At 38.5% G+C, this 22,033-nt stretch overlaps 1 protein-coding gene across 3 annotated transcripts in view; it reads right to left on the bottom strand.

Annotated features, from left to right (window-relative positions):
• Nucleotides 1-9,711, bottom strand: part of LOC132654759 (solute carrier family 22 member 19-like) — a 79,821-nt gene extending 70,110 nt beyond the window's left edge. For 2 of the 3 annotated variants that reach the window (XM_060385996.1, XM_060385990.1), the window contains exon 1: nucleotides 9,117-9,711. In XM_060385996.1, the coding sequence (XP_060241979.1) occupies nucleotides 9,117-9,518 (402 nt within the window). In that variant the 5' untranslated portion in view covers nucleotides 9,519-9,711. Of the gene's footprint in view, nucleotides 1-2,302; nucleotides 2,423-9,116 lie in introns of all 3 variants that reach the window. The other variant, XM_060386000.1, reaches the window with a different exon arrangement.
• Nucleotides 9,712-22,033: the final 12,322 nt, after the last annotated feature.

Raw genomic sequence — 22,033 nt, forward strand, 5'->3', positions numbered from 1 at the left:
TCAGGACATGGCTTCACTAACAACCCCCAAAATCAATGGCTATTTTCATTCATCGAAAACACAGGAAAAATAATTTTAAAAGTATGCTTATCCAGTTATTAGAGGCACATAAAGAGGTAACGGACAAATCTCTCAAATAAATAGCCACACAAATGGAGGCAAGTAAAGAGGAAATTGTGGGGTCTAGAAAAGATCATTCTGTGTGAAATATCCGAGAAGGAGAAAGACAAACACGGTATATACTCACTTATATAGACCTATGAGATATGATAAACATAATGAAATCTATACACCTAAAAAAGATAATCAAGGGAGCAGACATGGGGTAAGATGATCAATCCTCGTTTAGAAAGACAGATGGAATGTGCATTGAACGTATGACAGGAGCCTACTGAGGGCATTAGTTCTTACTACAAAAGCCTAAATGTCATAAAATTTGAAAGATCTAAATGAAATGGACATTTTCCTTGATAGATTCCATTGACCAAAACTAAATCAGGATCAGATAGAAAGACTGAATAGTCCCATATTCCCCAAGGAAACAGAAGCAGTCATCAAAAGTCTCCCTTAAAAAAAAAAAAAAAAGGCCAGGGCCAGATGGTTTCAGTGCAGAATCCTACTGGACCTTCAGAGATGAGCTAACTCCAATTCTGTTAAAAATATTCCACAAAAGAGAAACAGAAGGAAAATTACCAAGGTCTTTCTAACAAGCCACAGTCACCTTAATAACTAAACCAAAAAAAGACCCAAGAAAAAAAAAGAGAACTTCAGATCTATCCCTCTTATGAACATTGATGTAAAAATACTCAATAAAATACTTGCAAACCGAATCCAAGAACACATCAAAGTTATTAACCACCATGATCAAGTAGGCATACAGGGTGGTGCAACATACAGGAATCCATCAATGTAATCCACAATATAAACAAACTGAAGGAGAAAAACACATGATCATCTCCTTAGATGCTGAAAAAGCATTTGACAAAATCCAACACCGATTCATATTTAAAGTCTTGGAGGGATCAGGAATAAAAGGCACTTACCTAAACAATTCCACATTTGGCTAAGGCTGAGGATCTGGCTTGCTTCCATGTATGTGGACCTATCTGCATTGAAAAAAATAAAATAAAATAAAATAAATAAAATAAAATAAAATAAGAAGTATTGACAAAAGAAAAAAAAAAAGAAAGTAAATAAGAAAGGGAACTTGGGAGGGGATGGAAGGAGGGAGGAGTTTTCTCTATCGGAGGACTCCTTTGAGTATAGTAGAATTTTCATCATTTCAGAAGGATTTTCTATCAAGAGTGTGCATGGGAAGGTGAGGGACAGCCCACTGGCACAAAGGCAGCAGGACCAAAACGAGGCAGCACCTTCCTCAGATTCCAAGACATTTTCCAGACGACCGGGCTTTAGGGGCTGCAGCCAGGACCTTTCCCTTGAAAACCCAAAGCCTCCAGAATTCTAATCTTAGAGACCAGGCTTTCTTCCCATGAGAGCTGTCCTCCCTGACACTTTTACACCAGACCACCAGCAGGTGTTTATGCTCTGCCAGGGAAAGCAGATACTTAGATAGGCCTCCTTGGCGGGGCTGGCTCTGGATAGACCAAGTGGTATGCCTGCAGGACGTGTAATTGACGACGCCCAGGTGAACCCAGGAGCTCAGCCCTGGTTCCTGTTCCTGGCCTCTGCATCAGCATGGGCCTTCTGGGAGAAGCAGCAGTATCTTAGAGGAGAAGGCATCACTATTTCTATGAAAGAACAATTGAGTGCCTGCAAATCTATGTACCTCCTTGGTACATAGAGAGAGCCATAACCCGTGGGTTGACAGCTGTATTCAGCTAGATGGCACTGTGATTCGCTGGTGCCCTGGCCTTTGGCAGCATGTATGCATCCAGTAATAAGGCAACACGCACCACACTGCACATCACCCCTGGCTATCTATGTAGCCAGTGAGGTTGGTGCTCCCGGGATCACAGCATGGAAAACAGACTTCTGTGTTTAAAAGAACTTTTATTATCAAATGAGGTCTCCTGTGCAGTCTGGATAGATACAGCCCTGTTATAAGTTGGAATGAACGCTTTCCCTTTTAATATATACCTTTACAGTGTAATTAAATGACATACAGCTTTAAAAAAAAAATTCCACAAAAGACAAACAGGAGGAAAATTACCAAGGTCTTTCTAAGAAGCCACAGTCACCTTAATAACTAAACCAAAAAAAGACCCAAGGAAAAAAAAAAAGAGAACTTCAGATCTATCCCTCTTATGAACATTGATGCAAAAATACTCAATAAAATACTTGCAAACCGAATCCGAGAACACATCAAAGTTATTAACCACCATGATCAAGTAGGCTTCATCCCAGGCATACAGTGTGGTGCAACATACAGGAATCCATCAATGTAATCCACAATATAAACAAACTGAAGGAGAAAAACACATGATCATCTCCTTAGATGCTGAAAAAGCATTTGACAAAATCCAACACCCATTCATATTTAAAGTCTTGGAGGGATCAGGAATAAAAGGCACTTACCTAAACATAGAAAAGACAATATACAGCAAGCCTATAGACAACATCAAACTAAACGGAGAGAACTTGAATCAATCCCACTGAAATCAAGGACAAGGCAAGGCTGCCCACACTCTCCATATCTCTTCATCATAGTACTTAAAGTCCTAGCTAGAACAGTAAGATAACTAAGGGAGATCAAGGAGATAAAAATTGGAAAGGAAGAAGTCAAAGTGTCACTATTCGCAGATGATGTAATAGTATACATGATCGACCTCAAAATGCAACCAGGGAACTCGTTCAGCTGATAAACACATTCAGCAAAATGGCTGGATTCAAAATTAACTCAAAAAACCAGTAGCCCTTTTGTATATGAAAGACAAAAGTGCCGAGAGAGAAATTAGGGAACAACACTCTTTACAATAGCCACAAATAATATAACGTTACTTGGTGTGACTCTAATCAAGCAAATGAAAGACCTGTTCAAAAAATTTTTTTGATGTCTCTGAAGAAAAAAATTAGATAGAAGGTGGAAAGATCTCCCATGCTCATGGAACGGTAGGATTAACATAGTGAAAATGGCTAACCTGACAAAAGCAATCGATAGAGTCAATGTAATTCCCATTAAAATTCCAACAAAATTCTTTACAAAATTTGAAAGAACAATTCTAAATTTTGTATGGAAAAACAAAAGACCCAGAATACATAAAACAATCCTATACAATAGAATAACTTGTGGAGGTTTCTCCATCTCTAACCTCAACCTGTACTAAAGAGCAATAGTAATAGGAACTGCATGGTACTGGCATAGAAATAGAATGATTGATCAAAGGAATCAAATAGAAAACCCACACATAAAGCACATACCTATATATACTTGATTTTTCACAAAGAAGCCAAAACCATTCAATGGAAAAAAAAAAAGACAGCATTTTCAATAAATGGTGCTTGCCTAACTGGATTTCCTACATGTAGACATATGCAAATAAATCCATATTTATCATCCTGCACAAAACTAAGGTCCAAGTAGATTGAAGACCTCAATATAAAACCAAGCACACTAAATGTGTTAGAAGAAAAGTGGTTAAAAGCCTTGACCTCACTAGCAAAGGAGACAACTTCTTCAACAGAACACCAAGGGCAAAGGCTCTAAAATCAACAATCAATAAGTGGGACCTCATGAAACTGAAAAGCTTCTGTAAAGCAAAGGACATTGTCTTCAGGACAAAATAACAGCCTACAGACTGGAAAAGGATATTCACTAACCTTATATCTGAAAGAGGGCTAATGTCCAGAATATATAAAGAACTCAAGAAGTTATAAAGCAATTATTCAAGTAAACCAACTAAAAATGGGTTATAGAGCTAAACAGAGAATTCTTTGTAGAGGAATATCTAATGGCAGAGAAATACTTAAAGAAATCCTCAAAGTCCTTAGTCATCAGGGAAATACAAATCAAAACAACCCTGAGATTTTACCTTATACTCATCAGAATGTCTAAGACCAAAAACTCAAGTGAAAACACGTGCTGGAGAGGATGTGTGGAAAGGGGAACCCTACTCCATTGCTGGTGGGAATGTAAACATATGCAACCAATTTCAAAATTAACCTGTCCCTTTCCCAGGTAGCACTTCCTCAAGATACAACTATACCACTCCTAGGCATATATCCAAAAGATGTTCATGTACACAACAAGGATATTTGCTCAAGTTGTTTGTAGCCGCTTCATTTGCAATTGGCTGAAGCTGGAAATATCCCTCAAGGAAGGAATGGATAAAGAACTTCCATTTACATAATGGAATACTACTCAGTAATTAAAAACAAGGAAATCATGAAATTTGCAGGCAAATGGTGAGATCTAGAAATGATTATCGTGAGTGAGGTATCTCAGAAGCAGAAAAACACACATGGTATATCCTTACTTATAAGTGGATATTAGACATATAATATAGGATAAATATACTAAAATCTGTACACCTAAAGAAGCTAACCAAGAAGGAGCACCCTGACTAGTAAGATGATCAATCCTCCCTCAGGAAGGCAAACTGTTTGGACATTGGAAGAAGGAAAAAACAGAAAACAGGACAGGAGCCTACCACAGAGGGCCTCTGAAAGACTCTACCCAGCTGTATGTCAAAGGAGATGTTCAGGTTCATAACCAACTTTGGGCAGAGTGAACAGAATCTTAGGAAAGAAAGGGGACAGAGAAAGACCTGGAAGGGACAGGAGCTCCACAAGGAGAGCAATGGAACCAAAAATCTGGACCCAGGAGTGTTTCCAGAGACTGATACTCCAACCAAGGACCAGGCATGGAGATATCTTAGAGCCTCCCCGCTCAAATGTAGCCCAGGGCAGCTCAGTATCCTAGTGGGTTTCCTTGTAAATGGAACAGAGGCTGTCTCCAACATGAACTCAGTAGCTGGCTCTTTGAGCATCTCCCCCTGACTGGGGAGCAGCAGATAGAGGAGGACCTTCCCTATCAGTGGACTTGGATAAGAGCATGGAAGGCAATGATGGAGGAGGGTGGGAATAGGAGGGAATGTGGGAGGGGGCTACATCCAGGATACAAAGTGAATAAATTGTAATTAATGTAAAAATAAAATTTAAGAAAAGAAATGCAGATCCTGTTTAGTGTTGTATTGGAACAAGGTCATTCAGTGGCTGGTGTGCTCCATTTTACAGAGTTTGGATAACTGAAATACACACACTATGCCATAGATTCATATTCAGAATTCCAGTGGGCTTTTGCCTTAAATTCTGGAGAGCATGATCCTTTGGTTGCAAATTTCTTAGAGATGATGAATATTTTGGAGATGCCCTTGCAAACTGGGGCTGATGATGCTTCAGCTTGTACATCCATTGGAATTCAACAATGTTTTCGACATTATGACATGAAAACTGTTACAGATATAACTAATAATCCCACAGGTCAAACAATTATGAAAATATCTAACAGTAGTTTTTAAAAGATGGTCATAAAAAGAAGGGAAACACAATATTTCCCAAAAAATGATTAACAATGATTTATCTATTAATGAGATAAACACCTGTAAGAAACAGTGGAATTTGGAAAGGACTGCTGAATTAGAACAGCATATAAAGGTCCTAATTCCAAAATGCAGAACAGAGAATGTATTACCCTGGGAAAGAGATTTTGCATATATTCATATAGGAGAAGAGAAATTATGAGTTCCATCAAAACTAATAAAAATCAGATATGACAGAGGAAGACCACACAGAAGAAGAGAGAAATCAAGAAGACTAAACAAAACAGGTAACATAAATTGATGATTCCTTCACATGGGAACAGCTGTGAAACTGACTGAGAAATAAAAAATGTCTCCAGCCAGAACTTCAATATTACATGGCCAATAAACATTTGGCTGCAATATCCTCAAAATTTATTATGTCATTCTTTTAATTGGCATAGATAAAATTGATTTACAGTTTCATTCCATCCTGCACATCTTATACATTTATAATTTTAGGACTGTATAATGCCTGTAAGAAATTATATGTTTGTAAAACAAAAGGACTAGGCACTGGAGATGCTGGATGAAACCTGACCGAGTTCATCCTTCTAGCATGCTGAGACATGGACACATTTGTTCCATTATCTTGCATGTTCCAGCATTCTGGTTGTTACTGCCTCAACGGCTTCAATTGCTCGTTCTCATCAAAGCCTGCTCCCATGCAAGCTTTGAAGGCTGCTACTAACCTCAATTGGCCCAGTATTTTAGACTGTTTCCAAACAGGACTTCTATTAAATCTGAAATTTCTCAACACTCAAAGACTGGACCACAAATGTTATTGCTTGCTTAATTAAGCATTTTCCCCAATTTCCTTTGGGCCCCTTAACAGGATTTCTGCATATCCAAAAAGTCAGCTAAAAAATTTCATGAAAACAAAGTCCAATTTATTTTAAAGGGGGGTTGGGTGGGGTTTTGGTTGTTTTCTGTGTCTATAAATGTTTATTGTCATTAGGAGATGGTTATAAGTTGTTAATGAATTCAGAGAGAAAATAAGACTAGACTATCAGGTATTGCAAGCTAATTGCTAGTTAATCAACTCATAATCATGCCAGATATTAGTCTAATTTATCACAGCAGTATACATCCTAGGTTTAACAGATAGATATGACAATATATATAATTGACCTGTCTAAAGGTCAATTATATGAAGATATGTAAGTCTTCAAAAACTTCAGAGACCTGATGTATATGACTTTTAAAAGGTTTTTTATTATTTTCAAGATTCTTTGACAATGAGACAGGACATCTCCTGGCAGCACTCAGCCTATCTCAAAGAAGGTGATGAGCATAAAATAACCTTCATATCAAGATGGCTTCACATGTGGCAAATGAGCCAGCTGGGCAAAAAGAAAATGCCCTTGTTTCACAACAGACAGAATTCTGCCTAAAATGGGCAAGCTTAAATGCAGGCTGAGTTGACTGTGGAACTCTGCCAAGACAGGGTAAGCAAGTCCTAAATAGTTCCTGCTTCACATACATGTCTGTCAAATACACTGAGCCAGAAGACTGAAAATGATGCTCCAACATTACAGAGAGTTTGGGGTGAGTGTTCATGCAGCAAACTGTCTCTGTCAATTTTTTTATTTTTTGGAAGCTGCTATCATGCACTTCCTATTTCCTCCAGTATCTAATATCATTCCTTCTCAAGTCTCTGATGGGGTTGAAGACCAAATAGTTATAGTTTCACAATTAAGCTTACATTATTTAACAATTAAGAAAATGTTTTCACATAGGTAATAATAATAAGGATAAAAGTAAATTTACATATAGAACTCTAAACTTATCAAGATAGGATACTCAAATACTTTCTCCTTAGTTTCCAAAGGCACATGGATTGGACATTGTACGTGTAAATCATACCTAATAGTTTCCATAACTGTTTTATAATTATTATTGTATTGAAAGAAAAGGAGGCTTTGTTGGACTTAAAGGGGGAAAATGTTGGAATAATGTTCTTGGGCAATGAATACAATTTATCCTACTTCATTCAAATGGTGATTTCTCTACCCCACTATGTGGTTTCAATCCTCACATTGCATTGAATAATGTCTCAAGTTTGTGTAAACATGCCACCATTTGTTCTCTGTATTGTCAACAAAACAACAAGCTAATGCTGAGTAATGGAGAGAATAGGGTGGGACATCCTGGTCCTAAGGGAAGGAGAAAGAAATGAGTGGGAGGAGAGTAAGAGGACAGAGATCTCAGAGGAGAGGACCCAGAACCGTCAGGAGAGATTAACCCAGACTTAAGAAATGACTAAAAGCAGTTTAATATGGGAAATTTGAATAGGAGGAAGCTATGTGGGATGGATGTTTAGGACTGAGTAATTATTGCCCAGCATTGTGCTCTAGGTTAATTAAATAAATCCTAGTCTCTGTGTGGTGATTTGGGTATACAGCTACTTTAAGAACCACTGCTGTTTAACTAAAAGACACATCAATAGTAAATATTAATAATCAACAGGAGGACCCAAAAGAAATATTTCCTCCGGCCAGCACGAAGACATTTAAGAATATGATGCCCCATTTCCAAAAAGTGGGATAAATGTTTTTTGGTTTTTTCAGTATGTTGTGTATTGTATGGTCTTGATCACTGAGGAAACATGGTATAGAAGCTTAGGCTCAGGGTTTTTGTGTGTCATCAGAACAATAAAACTCTATCAAAGATATGCTCTTCTATTTTGTCACTTCAATTAATTTCTCACTCAAGCATCTCCATGAAAGATTTGCATAAAGCCTCAAGGAGATTTTTACTGTTGAGTAAGAAAAATTCATACTATAATTTTAAAGGAGAAATTTGAAAGGTTTAATATTTGGGTGAACATAGCTGCTCACAGAAGATCTGGGGTGTTAAGCAGTCATGCCAGTCATATATAATAACTTTGTATTTGGTTAGGGATACTCCACAGTTCTTCCAAACAACTTTGAAAGTATTGCTGTTATTCACCTACTCTCAGTAAATGTTAAGCTCCTACTGTGGAAGACACCACACAGTCTTTTTTCAGGACAAAGATATCACTGCAAAAACAAACTACAATCTTTCTCCTTGTTAGCTACCTTTCATAGTGCCAGATGTTGCTATGTAGAATGCTCTTAAGTAAAGACAGCAATGTTCTTATCCAGAACTTATCCCCTTATATTGCAATACCAACCTGCAAGACAACATGGCCATTGGTGCAATAGTTACATAACTGCTATAGGAAAACCAAACATTTCTGGTAGGATATGAAGCTTGCTTCCGAAGAAGAAAGTCAACCTGATAATTGAAAAGCCACTTAGAAGGCCAAGGCTTGGGAGGAGATAGGCCCTCAGATAAAATCTACTGTTCTTATCTTGCTAAATTGTCTTGTTAAATTTCCTTCTATGAACTGATTTTTAATCTGAGGTCATCCCTTAAATGAAAGTACAAGACAAGTACATTTTTATTTATGTTTGAAGTCATTAAAATCATTGAATAAGACTCTTGCACTTAATAAGACAATGACTAAGCTCAAAGCATATATACTATTTGAACTATTGCTGAGTTGTTGTCATCAGTTCACTGACGGGTTGGTATTATATTGAAGCCACTTACCTCAGTCACAATGGTGGAGAGAAAAGTGCTTTGGTCATACACCCAGCCATCCTTACAGGGCTCTGTATCTGGCTCTATCACATTGAAGAAGGTATCATTAGAATGTAGGAGATGCCACTGTGGTTGAACAAAGCGACGACACTTCTCTGGCCTCAGGTTGGAGTCCAAGGGAATGGAGATTCTCAGGAGGTCATCTTGGCTCAGGATCCTGCTGTCATTGTCAGAGACGTTGCCACTGTCTAGGATGGAGACCCAGCATCGATGACCAGGGATCGCTGCAGTGAAGTTTTCCAATAGTATATGAGGTGTCACCATCATATTGCAGATCAGAAAGAAAGCCATCTGAAGGATTTGAAATCTCCCTATGCCTCCTACCAGATTCAGGAGATCGTGAAAGGCCATAGAGGCTGAATAACTGTCTCCAACGGGAAGCAGAAATACTTATACCTAGGTAAGTATAAACCTTTAAACAAAGTTCTGCTTCACAGAAACACACTATGCAGGGTTGATGTTCAGTTCTTCCTAATGTGCTGTTCCTTGCTTACTTCAGACCAGAGTCATAGAACTGGAATCTGTAGGTTGTTGGCATTAGGGAGTGACCTGTTTCCTAGACTAACAAAAAAATACCTGGTAATATATACATATATATATATATATATATTTTGTAATCCAGTCTGTTAAATATTTACTTTCTGAGAACCTTTTTGCACCATCCCCCATGGTTAACTCTGGAAAATGATCTGCAAATTCCTTGAAAATGAGCCAGAGTTATTCTGTTCCTCTACATGCAGCTTTTTGTAGAATGTAACGCATACTGGGAATAACAGTGAATTATTTTTCATTTTGTATTTTTTGCAGGTATTTTGCTTTGTCTTGAATTGATTCAACACAGTTAATAAAAAGAATCTGGAGGTGATTGCAAATCAATTATGGTGCAATTCTCCACCTTTGCTACCTGACCTGATTTAGATCACTTTATTCCTACTGTAAACATATGAAAGTTGTTAGAGGCTGGATAAAGACAGGGCCTTAAATGCACATCACTGCAAGTCTCACTTAAAAGTTTGATGATTCAGACAGCAAGTGTGAGGGGCTCTTGTTATCTAATGCAAAATGTGGTTTCATGTAGACATGCAGTAAGCCAAGATAAGTGTTGGAGATTTTGTAGTTCCATGAGTAACAGACAGGCACATAGAGAGTTACATTTCCTAGTAAGGGGAGCATGGGCAGTCTCTGGCATGAACTCAGTTGTCTTCTCTTTGATAAACATCCCCTGATGTGGTGGTCTTACTAGGCCACAGAGAAAGAGGATACAGACAGCCCTGATGAGACCTGATACGCTAGGAGTTCACTGTATCTTTAGAAGTCCATTCATTTCTTTTGCATAAATAATTCTGATAAATTGAATAAACACATGAATAGACTCATACCTTGGTGTACATAGGGCAGTTAAGTGTGAGATACCCCGGCATATTGATGAGAAATATAGTATTAGCTTCACTATACTATGTTGACAAGCTGTGTCATTAGTCTATAATTTTACATTTAGATTTTCTTCATTAGTTTAATATCTCTGACTTTATTGTTCAAGAAATTCAACTTAGTTTGAGGTTGAATCCTGTTATAAATATAGGGATGGGCCAAACAATACCCTTCAGGTCTGTGGAACTTATGATCTAATATGAATCGTGTCTTCTACATATGATCTTACATTCTCTATTTCCACAATATATTTCCAGTCTCTGAAGAAATAATTAGAAGAATGTATCAGAAGATGGAAAGATCTCCCATGGCTCACTTTCTTTTTGTTCCCTGACTGTAGCAGGTATTTCAATAAGTAACTAAATTACCATATTGTACCCTGCTACATAGCAGCTTTCAAAACACCCTGACTTGATTTAGTTAATTGTATATTTATAAAAACCTTGACCTAATCTTTTTTTTTCTCAGAAATCTTTAGTTAAATCATTAATCTATCTGTGTGACTTTATTTTTTGGGACATGATCACTATTGGTATGCACTGTGATTGCATTGCCCAGTGAGGAATTAGAAACCTCCTAAGGATATTCATACAGGGCAAAAAAACCAGGGTGACTAAGGCAGCAATAAATATAGTCAGAGCTAGCAGCAGCAAGAGGTCTTTAGAAAACAGGACCCTCTGTGATTTGCTTTTTTGTTCTTTTTTAATTGACTTATTGTTTATTTAGTTTATTATTTATTCATTAAATTTTATTCACTTTTTATCCCAGCTGTAGCCCCCTCCTTCATCCCCTCCCAACCCCACCATCCCTCTCTCATCTCCTCCCATGCCCCTCCACAAGTCCACTGATAGGTGAGTTCTCTTCCCCTTCCCTGTGACCCTAGCCTATCAGGTCTCATCAGAACTGGCTGCTTTGTCTTCCTCTATGGCCAGGTAAGGCTGCACTCCCATAAGGGGAGGTGGTCAAAGAGCCAGCCAGTGAGCTCATGTCACAGACAATCCCTGTTCCCATAAATAAGAAACCCACTTGGACACTGAGCTACCAGAGGTTACATCTGTGCAGGGGTTCTAGGTTTTCTCCATGTATGGTCCTTGGTTGGAGTATCAGTCTCAGAAAATACCCCTGGGTCCTGATTTTCTTGTTCTTTTGCTCTCCTTGTTGAGCTCCTGTCTTCTCCACATCTTTCTGTCTCCCTCTTCTTGCATAAGATTTCCTGCACTCTGCCCAAAGTTTGGCTATGAGAATCAGCATCTGCTTTGATACACTACTAGGTAGAGTCTTTCAAAGAGCCTCTGTGGTTGGTTGTTGTCCTGTTTCCTGTTTTCCCACTCTTCTAATGTCTATCCTGTTTACCTTTCTGAGTGAGGATTGAGAAACTTTCCTAGCTTCCTCCTTCTTGTTTAGGTTTTTTAGGAGTACAGATTTTAGTCTAATTATCCTATATTATAAGTCAAATATCCACTTATAAGTGAGCATATAGTCTGCGTGTCTTTCTGTTATGGGATACCTCACTCAGGATGATCTTTCCTAGATCCCACCATTTGCCTGAAATTTCCTAATATCTTTGTTTTTAATTGCTGAGTAGTACTCTATTGTGTAAACATACCACAATTCAGTTGAGGGACATCTGGTTTTTTCCAGGTTCTGCCAATTATGAATAAAGTTGCTTTAAACACAGTTGAACAAATGTTCTTCTTATATACTTGAGCATATTTTGGGTATATTTCTAGGACTGGCATAGCTGGATCTTGAGGAAACACTATTCCTAATTGTCTGAGAAAGCGCCAGATTGATTTCCAAAGTGGTAGTACAAGTTTACATTCTCACCAGCAATGGAAGAGGGTTCCCCTTTCTTCACAATCTCTCCAGCATGTATTGTCACTTGAATTTTTTATCTTAATAATACTGATGGGTATAAAGTGAACTCACAGGATCATTTTGATTTGCATTTTCCTGATGACTAAGCTTCACATATTTAGTACCCATTGGTTACTTTTACAATACCATGACTAAAAATTCTGGAAGAAATGGATTAAAGGCAAAAACCTCAGTTTGATTCATGAATTTAGATGTTCAGTCAACCATACTCGAAAGAATATGGCAGCATTTATATGGGCAGGTGCTGGTGGCAGAGGATTTTCAGATTATGGGGCCCAGGATGCATGACTATAATCAAAGGCTAGACCTTGCGTGACCTATTTGACAGGAAGACCTTATCTCCTGAAGGATTATTACCCTCCAAAATATCAGTGTTTCAAAGTGAACCTAGTAGGTGTAAATTTTTTTAATATCATCCTCAACAAAATTCCAGGCATAAAGATACAGTGTACCATGTTTTGCTTTAATTAGCATGACTTTTAGCCATTCTGATGGGTATAAGGTGAAATCTCAGGGTCATTTTGATTTCCATCTCCCTGCTGACTAAGGATGCTGAACATTTAAGTGTTTCTCTGCCATTTGATATTCCTTTTTTCTTTAGCTCTATACCCCGTTTTTAAATTCAATTACTTAATGTGTTGCTTTTTAACTTCCTTAGTCCTTTGTATATTCTGGATATTAGCTCTCTGGATATTAGATATAGGGTTGGTGAAGATCCTTTTCCAGTCTGTGGGCTGTCGTTTTGTTCTGATGACAGTGTCTTTTGCTTTACAGAAGCTTATTTTCATTAGATCCCATTTGATAATTGTTGATCTTAGAGCCTTGAATAAACCCACACACCTACAGATACTTACTTCTTTTGATAAAGAAGCTAAAACCATGCAATGGAGAAAAGACAGCATCTTCAACAAATAGTGCTGGTGTAACTGGATGTCTACATGTAGAAAAATGCAAATAGATCTATATTTATCAACCTGTGCAAAACTAAAGTCCAAGTGGATCAAAGACCTCAACATAAAACCAGACACACTAAATCTGTTAGAAGAAATTGTGGGGAAGAGCCTTGAACTCATTGGCACAAGGGGCAACTTCCTTAACAGAACACCAACAACACAAGATTTGCTTCTCAGGTTATACTTATTGTGGCTTTGCAGTCTGGGGAGTTGTTTTCTTCAGGCCATCATACTGGCTAAAGCTCTTCCTGCTGCAAAGCTACCACCATGTTTTTTTTTTCCAGTTTGTAAAATGTTTGAAAATGTGATCAGAATAAAGCAGAATTTTATTTATTTTAGTTTTTAGACTTCCAAATACAGGCACATTATCTCCAAAGTAAAATTTTGTTCAGTGATATGATAAACCTTTATCTCAAAAGTGTCCACACCAGTAAATAGCATGTAATTCTGAAACTGAGGTGCCTTTATCCATAAGTTGTTTAACGTTACATTAGAATTTATTGGACAAACAATTTTATAACTTATTCAAGTGATTCTTTATCATTAACAGAAAATGCTTGTTGAATCCCCTTAGGATCTTTTGGTCTTTCCTCTCTCACTTTTTAGAACTTCTCAACCTTACACACATAATCAATGTCCATCATCAACAAAATAATGATATAATCAGCGAGGATGTTATACTCCACTCCACTAGGTCCAATGTAAACTAGGGAAGCTTCTATGAACATTGGTGTGGTGGTTCCTCAAGAAAACAAACCTTGGACTACAAGATGGTACTAAGCACAATTGTCATAGTAAAATAGCCTTAGAGCCAATTCACAGTTGAATGTGTAAAGAAAACATGGTGAATTGACACACAAAGGAGATAGAAATATATACATATATAAGTAGATACATACATAGATACATAGTGTCCTAAGGTTTTATTGCTTGGAAGAAATACCATCACCATGACAACACTTAAAAGGAAAACACTTAATTAATAGTTTAGAACTTTGGTCTTTTATCATCATGGTTGGAAGCAAGGTGGCAAGCAGGCAGACATGGTACTGCAAAGGTAGTTGAGACTTCTACATCTGGATTTGAAAGATTTTCTCTAATCTGTTTTTCTACTTGAACACCAGACTGAGATCCATTCCACTTCCTGGTGCCTCAAACTGTACATTTTGTATTTGTTTCTTGCTTAACTTACTCCTTTTTATTATAAATCTGGATAAGAGTGAACACTAGTTAGAGTCTTTCAGATGCGCTCAGTAGACTCCTGTCATACGTTCAATGCACATCCCATCTGTCTTTCTAAATGAGGATTGATCATCTTACCCCATGTCCGCTCAATTGATTATCTTTTTTAGGTGTATAGATTTCATTATGTTTATCATATCTTATAGGTCTATATAAGTGAGTATATCCCATGTTTGTCTTTGTGTTTTCAAAGCAAAGACTCATGACCAAACCTTTGGCAGAGTACAGGGAATCATAAGAAAGAAGGGGAGTTAGTCTGATGGGGAAAGGATAGGAGCTCCACAAGGACCAAATATATCTGGGCACAGGGTCTTTTCTGAGACTGACATTCAACCAAGGACCATGTATGGATATAACCTAGAACCTCTGCTCAGATGTAGCCTCTGGTAGCTCAGTAACCAATTGGTTTCCCAAAGTGAGGGGAACAAGGACTATTTCTAACAGGAACTCAATGACTGGCTCTTTGGTCTCCCCACCCCCGAAGGGAGGAGCAGTCCTGTTAGGCCACAGAGGAGGGCTTTGCAGCCAGTCCTGAAGATACCTGATAAAACAGGATCAGATGAATGGGGAGGAGGTCCCCCCTATCAGTGGACTTGGAAAGGGGCATGGAGGAGATGAGGGAGGGAGGGAGGGACTGGGAGGGAATGAGGGATCAGGACACGGCTGGGATACAGAGTTAATAAAATGTAACTGATAAAAAAAAGAGTGAACACTAATAACCACATGACAGAGTCAATACAAGGCTGTTTTGAGATTTCCTCTGCCAATACACCTAATCCAACACTCTTCAATTTAGCCTCAGTAAAGTTTTTTTCTTTTTTGGAAAGGACAAAAAGCATGCACATTCTTAGTGGACATCTCATAATAATGATTACTACGCCACATACAAATATTCTCCTCTGAAACTTTTGAGCTCAATATCAACAGTTCAATCTACCCTCGGCACCACTGTCTTCCATTCTCCTACTTCTTTGGCCCACTAAGCCTCACTTAAAGCATTCAGCTACATTCCTGATCCAAAGTAACAGAGTTCATATTTCTCAAAACAAAAGATTGATCTGGTCTATCACAGCAATATCCTAATCCCTGGCAACAACTTATGTTTCTGTGTTGGCTAGATAGATGAGTTCAAGGGAGATGTAGTAGGAATCACCAACCATTCATTTTTAAGTCCTCGATTGTGGTACTAATTTCTGCAATTCCTCAATGGATCAATACTGGTTTTTGTAGTACGATTTATTTTGTGTGCCTGGACCTTTAAAGGATCTGCAGTCACTAGCCAACTGGCCAACTGGCTCTTTTAGAATGTTTAACCAATGGAGCTGCCTGATCCTATGACCTTCAGGGTTGGTTGCCTTTTGCACTTCTGAGAACAGGAGAGGGAAGAAAAAGCCTGAGAAAGATTGAGTAGGGTTAGAAAAGACACTTGATGTAGAAAGAAAATAGGACTGCATAGAATTAGAGAAGACAGTTGATACAGGAAGAAAAAGATTGAGTAGGACTAGAGAAGAGAAGAGATCAAACAGAGTGAAAACAGGAGACAGTTTAAAGTGAACTGAGCTAGCAGAGTAAGAAGAGAAGACAGCTGGTGACAGCTGAGCCAGGAAAAGCTGAGCTGAGCAGAAAAGATTTTTTTTGGAGACAGTTGTGAGAAGAATCCATGAAGTAACAAAAGAAAAGGCAAAAAGCTACAGATTTTGGTTCACTATTTTCTTTGACTGACTCAAGTATAAAGGCAATTATAAAATTCCTAACACTGCAGGTAGGGAACCAATATAAGAAGTTTGTGAATTTTTTTTAACATTTTTTTATTTTATTATTATTATTATTATTTCAATGCAGTTTATTCAGGAAATCGAAGAAGATATCAGAAGATGGAAAGATCTCCCGTGCTCATGGATTGGTAGGATTAACATTGTGAAAATGGCCATCCTGCCAAAAGCAATCTACAGATTCAATGCAATTCCCATCAAAATACCAACTCAATTCTTTACAGACCTTGAAAAAAAGATTCTCAGCTTCATATGGAGAAACAAAAAACCCAGAATCTCCAAAACGATCCTGTACAACAACAGATCATCTGGAGGTATCTCCATTCCAGATCTCATGCTGTACTACAGGGCAACAGTAATAAAAACTGCATGGTACTGGCATAGAAACAGAAAGGAGGATCAATGGAACCGCATAGAAGACCCAGAAATAAATCCACACACCTATGAATACTCGATATTCGACAAAGAAGCCAATTCCATTCAATGGAAAAAAGACAGCATCTTCAACAAATGGTGCTGGACCAACTGGATGTCTACATGCAGAAAAATGAAAATAGATCCATATTTATCACCCTGCACAAAACTAAAGTCAAAGTGGATCAAGGACCTCAACATAAAACCAGATACCCTAAATCAATTGGAAAAAAAAGTGGGGAACAGCCTAGAACTCATTGGCACAGGAGACAACTTCCTGAACAGAACACCAACAGCACAGGCCCTAAGAGCAACAATCAATAAACGGGACCTCATGAAACTGAAAAGTTTCTGTAAAGCAAAGGATACCGTCATCAAAACAAAACGACTGCCTACAGATTGGGAAAGAATCTTCACTAACCCTTTATCTGACAGAGGACTAATATCCAGTATATACAAAGAACTAAAGAAGCTGAAAAGCAGCAATCCAAGTAATCCAATTAAAAAATGGGGAACAGAGCTAAACAGAGAATTCTCGACAGAGGAATATCGAATGGCAGAAAAACACTTAAAGAAATGCTCATCCTCATTAGTCATCAGGGAAATGCAAATCAAAACGACCCTGAGATATCACCTTACACCCATCAGAATGGCCCAGATGAAAAACTCAAGCGATAACACATGCTGGAGAGGTTGTGGAGAAAGGGGAACCCTGCTCCACTGCTGGTGGGAATGTAAACTGGTACAACCACTCTGGAAAGCTATCTGGCGCTTTCTAAGACAAATAGGAATAGTGCTTCCTCCAGACCCAGCTATACCACTGCTAGGTATATACCCAAAGTTTGTTCAAGTACACAAAAAGGACACTTGCTCAACCATGTTTATTGCAGCTCTATTTGTAATAGCCAGAACCTGGAAACAACCCAGATGTCCATCAACGGTGGAATGGGTACAGAAATTGTGGTATTTTTATACAATGGAATACTACTCAGCAATCAAAAAGGAGGAAATCATGAAATTTGCAGGCAAATGGTGGGATCTAGAAAAGATCATTCTGAGTGAAATATCCCAGAAGGAGAAAGACAAACATGGGATATACTCACTTATATAGACCTATAAGATATGATAAACATAATGAAATCTATACACCTAAAAAAGATAATAAATTGAGCAGACATGGGGTAAGATGATCAATCCTCGTTTAGAAAGACAGATGGGATGTGCATTGAACGTATGACAGGAGTCTACTGAGCGCATCTGAAAGACTCTAACTAGCAGTGTTTTCAAAGCAAAGACTCATGACCAAACCTTTGGCAGAGTACAGGGAATCATAAGAAAGAAGGGGAGTTAGTCTGATGGGGAAAGGATAGGAGCTCCACAAGGACCAAATATATCTGGGCACAGGGTCTTTTCTGAGACTGACATTCAACCAAGGACCATGTATGGATATAACCTAGAACCTCCACTCAGATGTAGCCTGTGGTAGCTCAGTAACCAATTGGTTTCCCAAAGTGAGGGGAACAGGGACTATTTCTAACAGGAACTCAATGACTGGCTCTTTGGTCTCCCCACCCCCGAAGGGAGGAGCAGTCCTGTTAGGCCACAGAGGAGGGCTTTGCAGCCAGTCCTGAAGATACCTGATAAAACAGGATCAGATGAATGGGGAGGAGGTCCCCCCCATCAGTGGACTTGGAAAGGGGCACGGTGGAGATGAGGGAGGGAGGGAGGGAGGGACTGGGAGGGAATGAGGGATCGGGACACGGCTGGGATACAGAGTTAATAAAATGTAACTGATAAAAAAAAAAAAAGAAAGTAATATTTTAATCTGCCTCTCATTCCACAAGATCATTATAAGTTCAAAGCAATATTTCTGTGTTACAGATTAACAAGGATTTTTACCAATAAAGAGATCATCTATTTTATGTTTTATTTTTGAAGTCTTGTACAACTAATTATAATTTTTTTCTTTTATACTCATAATAAAACCATCTATTCCTAGTTTATAATTTTCCATATCCTTGGTGCATATCAAGGCGTGTGGCCTCATCTTTGTACCTAGATTAAATATTTTTCTAGATTTTAAATTTGCCTCAAATCTGTTCTCTCCCTAATAATATATAAGTGGCCTGTGGCATATGAAAGTTCACAGAACTCTTAACAGTTTTTGATATTCTACAAGAAGGTTAAATTTGCTTGACTCAAATGATGGATTCTATAAAATCATTATTAGGAATTATAAAATCATCAATTCCTCTAAACAGTATTATTTCATAAAAGTACATCTTCATATTGATCTGCAGGAAATTTGGCCCACAAAGTGGTTAAATGCCTGGGAAAAGATAGGTAGTGAGGGTCTCTCCACACCATGACATATACATGAGGGATACAGTAATGGCAAGCATGGAAAGGCCTATCAACAGCATGAAGCAATCAGGAGACAAAATTCCTGGGGTGCATGCCTTACAAGAGCAAACTCATCAAAGCCATGCAAATATAGTGGGCTGCCTTCAGAAAGCTAACTTCCTTGCCATAACTTTGTCTGCTTGGCCTATTTCAGACAGAAATCTTAGATCCAGAAGTCTGAAAAAATTGATGATTCATGGCAGCAAGTTTACTGAGTAGTTGAGCATCTTATATACTGTTTGCAGAGAAGAAATGAAACAGAGTCAGCAAAAAGCTGTCACAAAATGGGATGATTAGCAGGAAACTAATCAAGAAATGTTGTGCAACAAGATTCCAATATTTCACAGACCAGTCACATAGCAGCCTTGGGACTCATAAGACCCAGCTCCAGACAGGAAGTTGCCAACTATGCCCATTGACAAGCTCACAGAGCTAGCATTGGCTTGATCCTTCCATCCTCTGAAAAAGGCGTGGACTGGACTGGCTCCAAATAATTGATATTTCTTTTCTTCCTACAGTATGACTTTAGAGGGTTTGCTGAGTTGCTATGTTAGACATGGTTGTTTCTTTATGAAATATAGTTTGTTTGTCTGTGGTTTTGATAAATTATATCCTTACATGTATTCACAAGAAGACTATCTTTCATCTTCTCCTTTGCAAATCATTCCACAAAGAACTTTCTGCAGTGATGGCTTAGTTGTCATGAATCACCCTAATTTGTGTTTGTCTTGAAATTCCCTTATCTCTCCATCAATTTTGAAAATAGCTTTGGTGAAGATCCTTTTCCAGTCTGTAGGCAGTCGTTTTGTTCTGATGGCAGTGTCCTTTTCTTTACAGAAGATTTTCAGTTTCATGATTATTTATCTTAGAGCCTGTGCTGTTGGTGTTCTGTTCAGGAAGTTGTCTCCTGTGCCAATGAGTTCAAGGCTCTTCCCCCTTTTTTTCTAACAGATTTAGTGTGTCTGGTTTTATGTTGAGTTCTTTGATCCACATGGATTTTAGTTTTGTGCAGAGTGATAAGTATGGGTCTATTTGTATTTTTCTACATGTAGACATCCAGTTAGACCATTTGTTGAAGACACTGTCTGTTTTCCATGGTATGGCTTTTACTTCTTTGTCAAAAATCAACAACCCTATATCTGACAGAGGGCTAATATTCAGAATATATAAAGAACTCAAGAAGTTAAACAGCAACAAATCAATTAATCTAATTAAAAATGGAGTACAGAGCTAAACAGAGAATTCTCTATAGAGGCATATCAAATGGCAGAGAAACTCTTAAAGAAATGTTCAACGTCCTTAGTCATCAGGGAAATGCAAATCAAAATGACTCTGAGATGTCACCTTATGCCCATCAGAATGGCTAAGATCAAAACCTCAAGTGACAACACAGGCTGGAGAGGATAGAAGAAAGGGGCACCCGCCCCTGCTGCTGGTAGGAATATACACTTGTACTACCACTTCGGAAATCATTCTGTTGCTTTCTCAGACAATTAGGAATAGAGGTACCTACCTCAAGATCAAGCTATGCAACTCCTGAGCATATATCCAAAATATGCTCAAGTACACAACAAGGACATTTGCTCAACCATGTTTGTAGCAGCTTTATGCGTAATAGCCACAACATGGAAACAACCCAGATGCCCCTCAACCGAGGAATGCATACAGAAATTGTGGTACATTTACCCAATGGAATGCTACGCAGCTATTAAAAACAAGGAAATCATGAAATTTGCAGGCAAATGATGCAAAAGATCACCCTGAGTGACGTATCCAAGAAGCAGAAAGACATGCACGGTATATACTCACTCATAAATGGATATTAGACTTATCATATAGGATAAACATACTAAAATCTGTACAACCTAAATAAGCTAAGCAAGTAGGAGGAGCCAGGGTAAGATGATCAATTCTCACTCAGAAAGGCAAGGGGACAGACATAGGAAGAAGGAGAAATCAGGGAACAGGATAGGAGAATACCACAGAGGGCCTCTGAAAAACTCTACCCAGCAGGGTAACAAAGCAGATGCTGATGACCATAGCCAAACTTTGTGCAGAGTGCAGGGCATCTTATGAAAGACGGGGGAGATAGAAAGACCTGGATGGGAGAGGAGCTCTACAAGGAGAACAACAGAACCAAGAACTTGGCACAGGAATCTTTTCAGAGACAGATACTACAACCAAGGACCAGGAATGGAGATAACCTAGAACTTCTTCACAGATGTAGCCCATGGCAGTCCAGCATCCAAGTGGGTTTCCTAGTAAGGGGAACGGGACCGTCTCTGACATGAACTCTGTGGCTAGTTCTTTGATCACCTTCCCCCCGAACAGGGGAGCAGCCTGGAAGGAAGAATGCAGCCAGTCCTGATGAGACCTGATTAGCTAGGGCCTGATGGAAGGGGAGGAGGACCTCGCGTATCGGTGGACTTGTAGAGGGGTATGGGAGGTGATGAGGAAGGGAGGGTGAGCTTGGGAGAGACTGAAAGATGGAGGTATAGCTGGGATACAAAGTGAATAAACTGCAATTAATATAAAAAATTAAAATTAAAAAATAAAATAGCCTTAGTGGGTGCAGCATTTTTGGCTCATGCTTGTTGACTTTCAAAATTGTCATTTGATGGTCTCCTGGGTATTAAGTTGCTAGCAACAGTGTGGGTACTTCTGACATTTCTGTCCTTGTATGTGAGTGGATGTCTTTCTCTTGCTGCTTTCAGGATTCTGTCTTTACTTTGCATTTTGGCATCCTGACTGTAATGTGTCACTTCAGCACTTC

This window comes from Meriones unguiculatus, chromosome 1 (genome assembly GCF_030254825.1).
Source record: "Meriones unguiculatus strain TT.TT164.6M chromosome 1, Bangor_MerUng_6.1, whole genome shotgun sequence".
NCBI lineage: Eukaryota > Metazoa > Chordata > Mammalia > Rodentia > Muridae > Meriones > Meriones unguiculatus.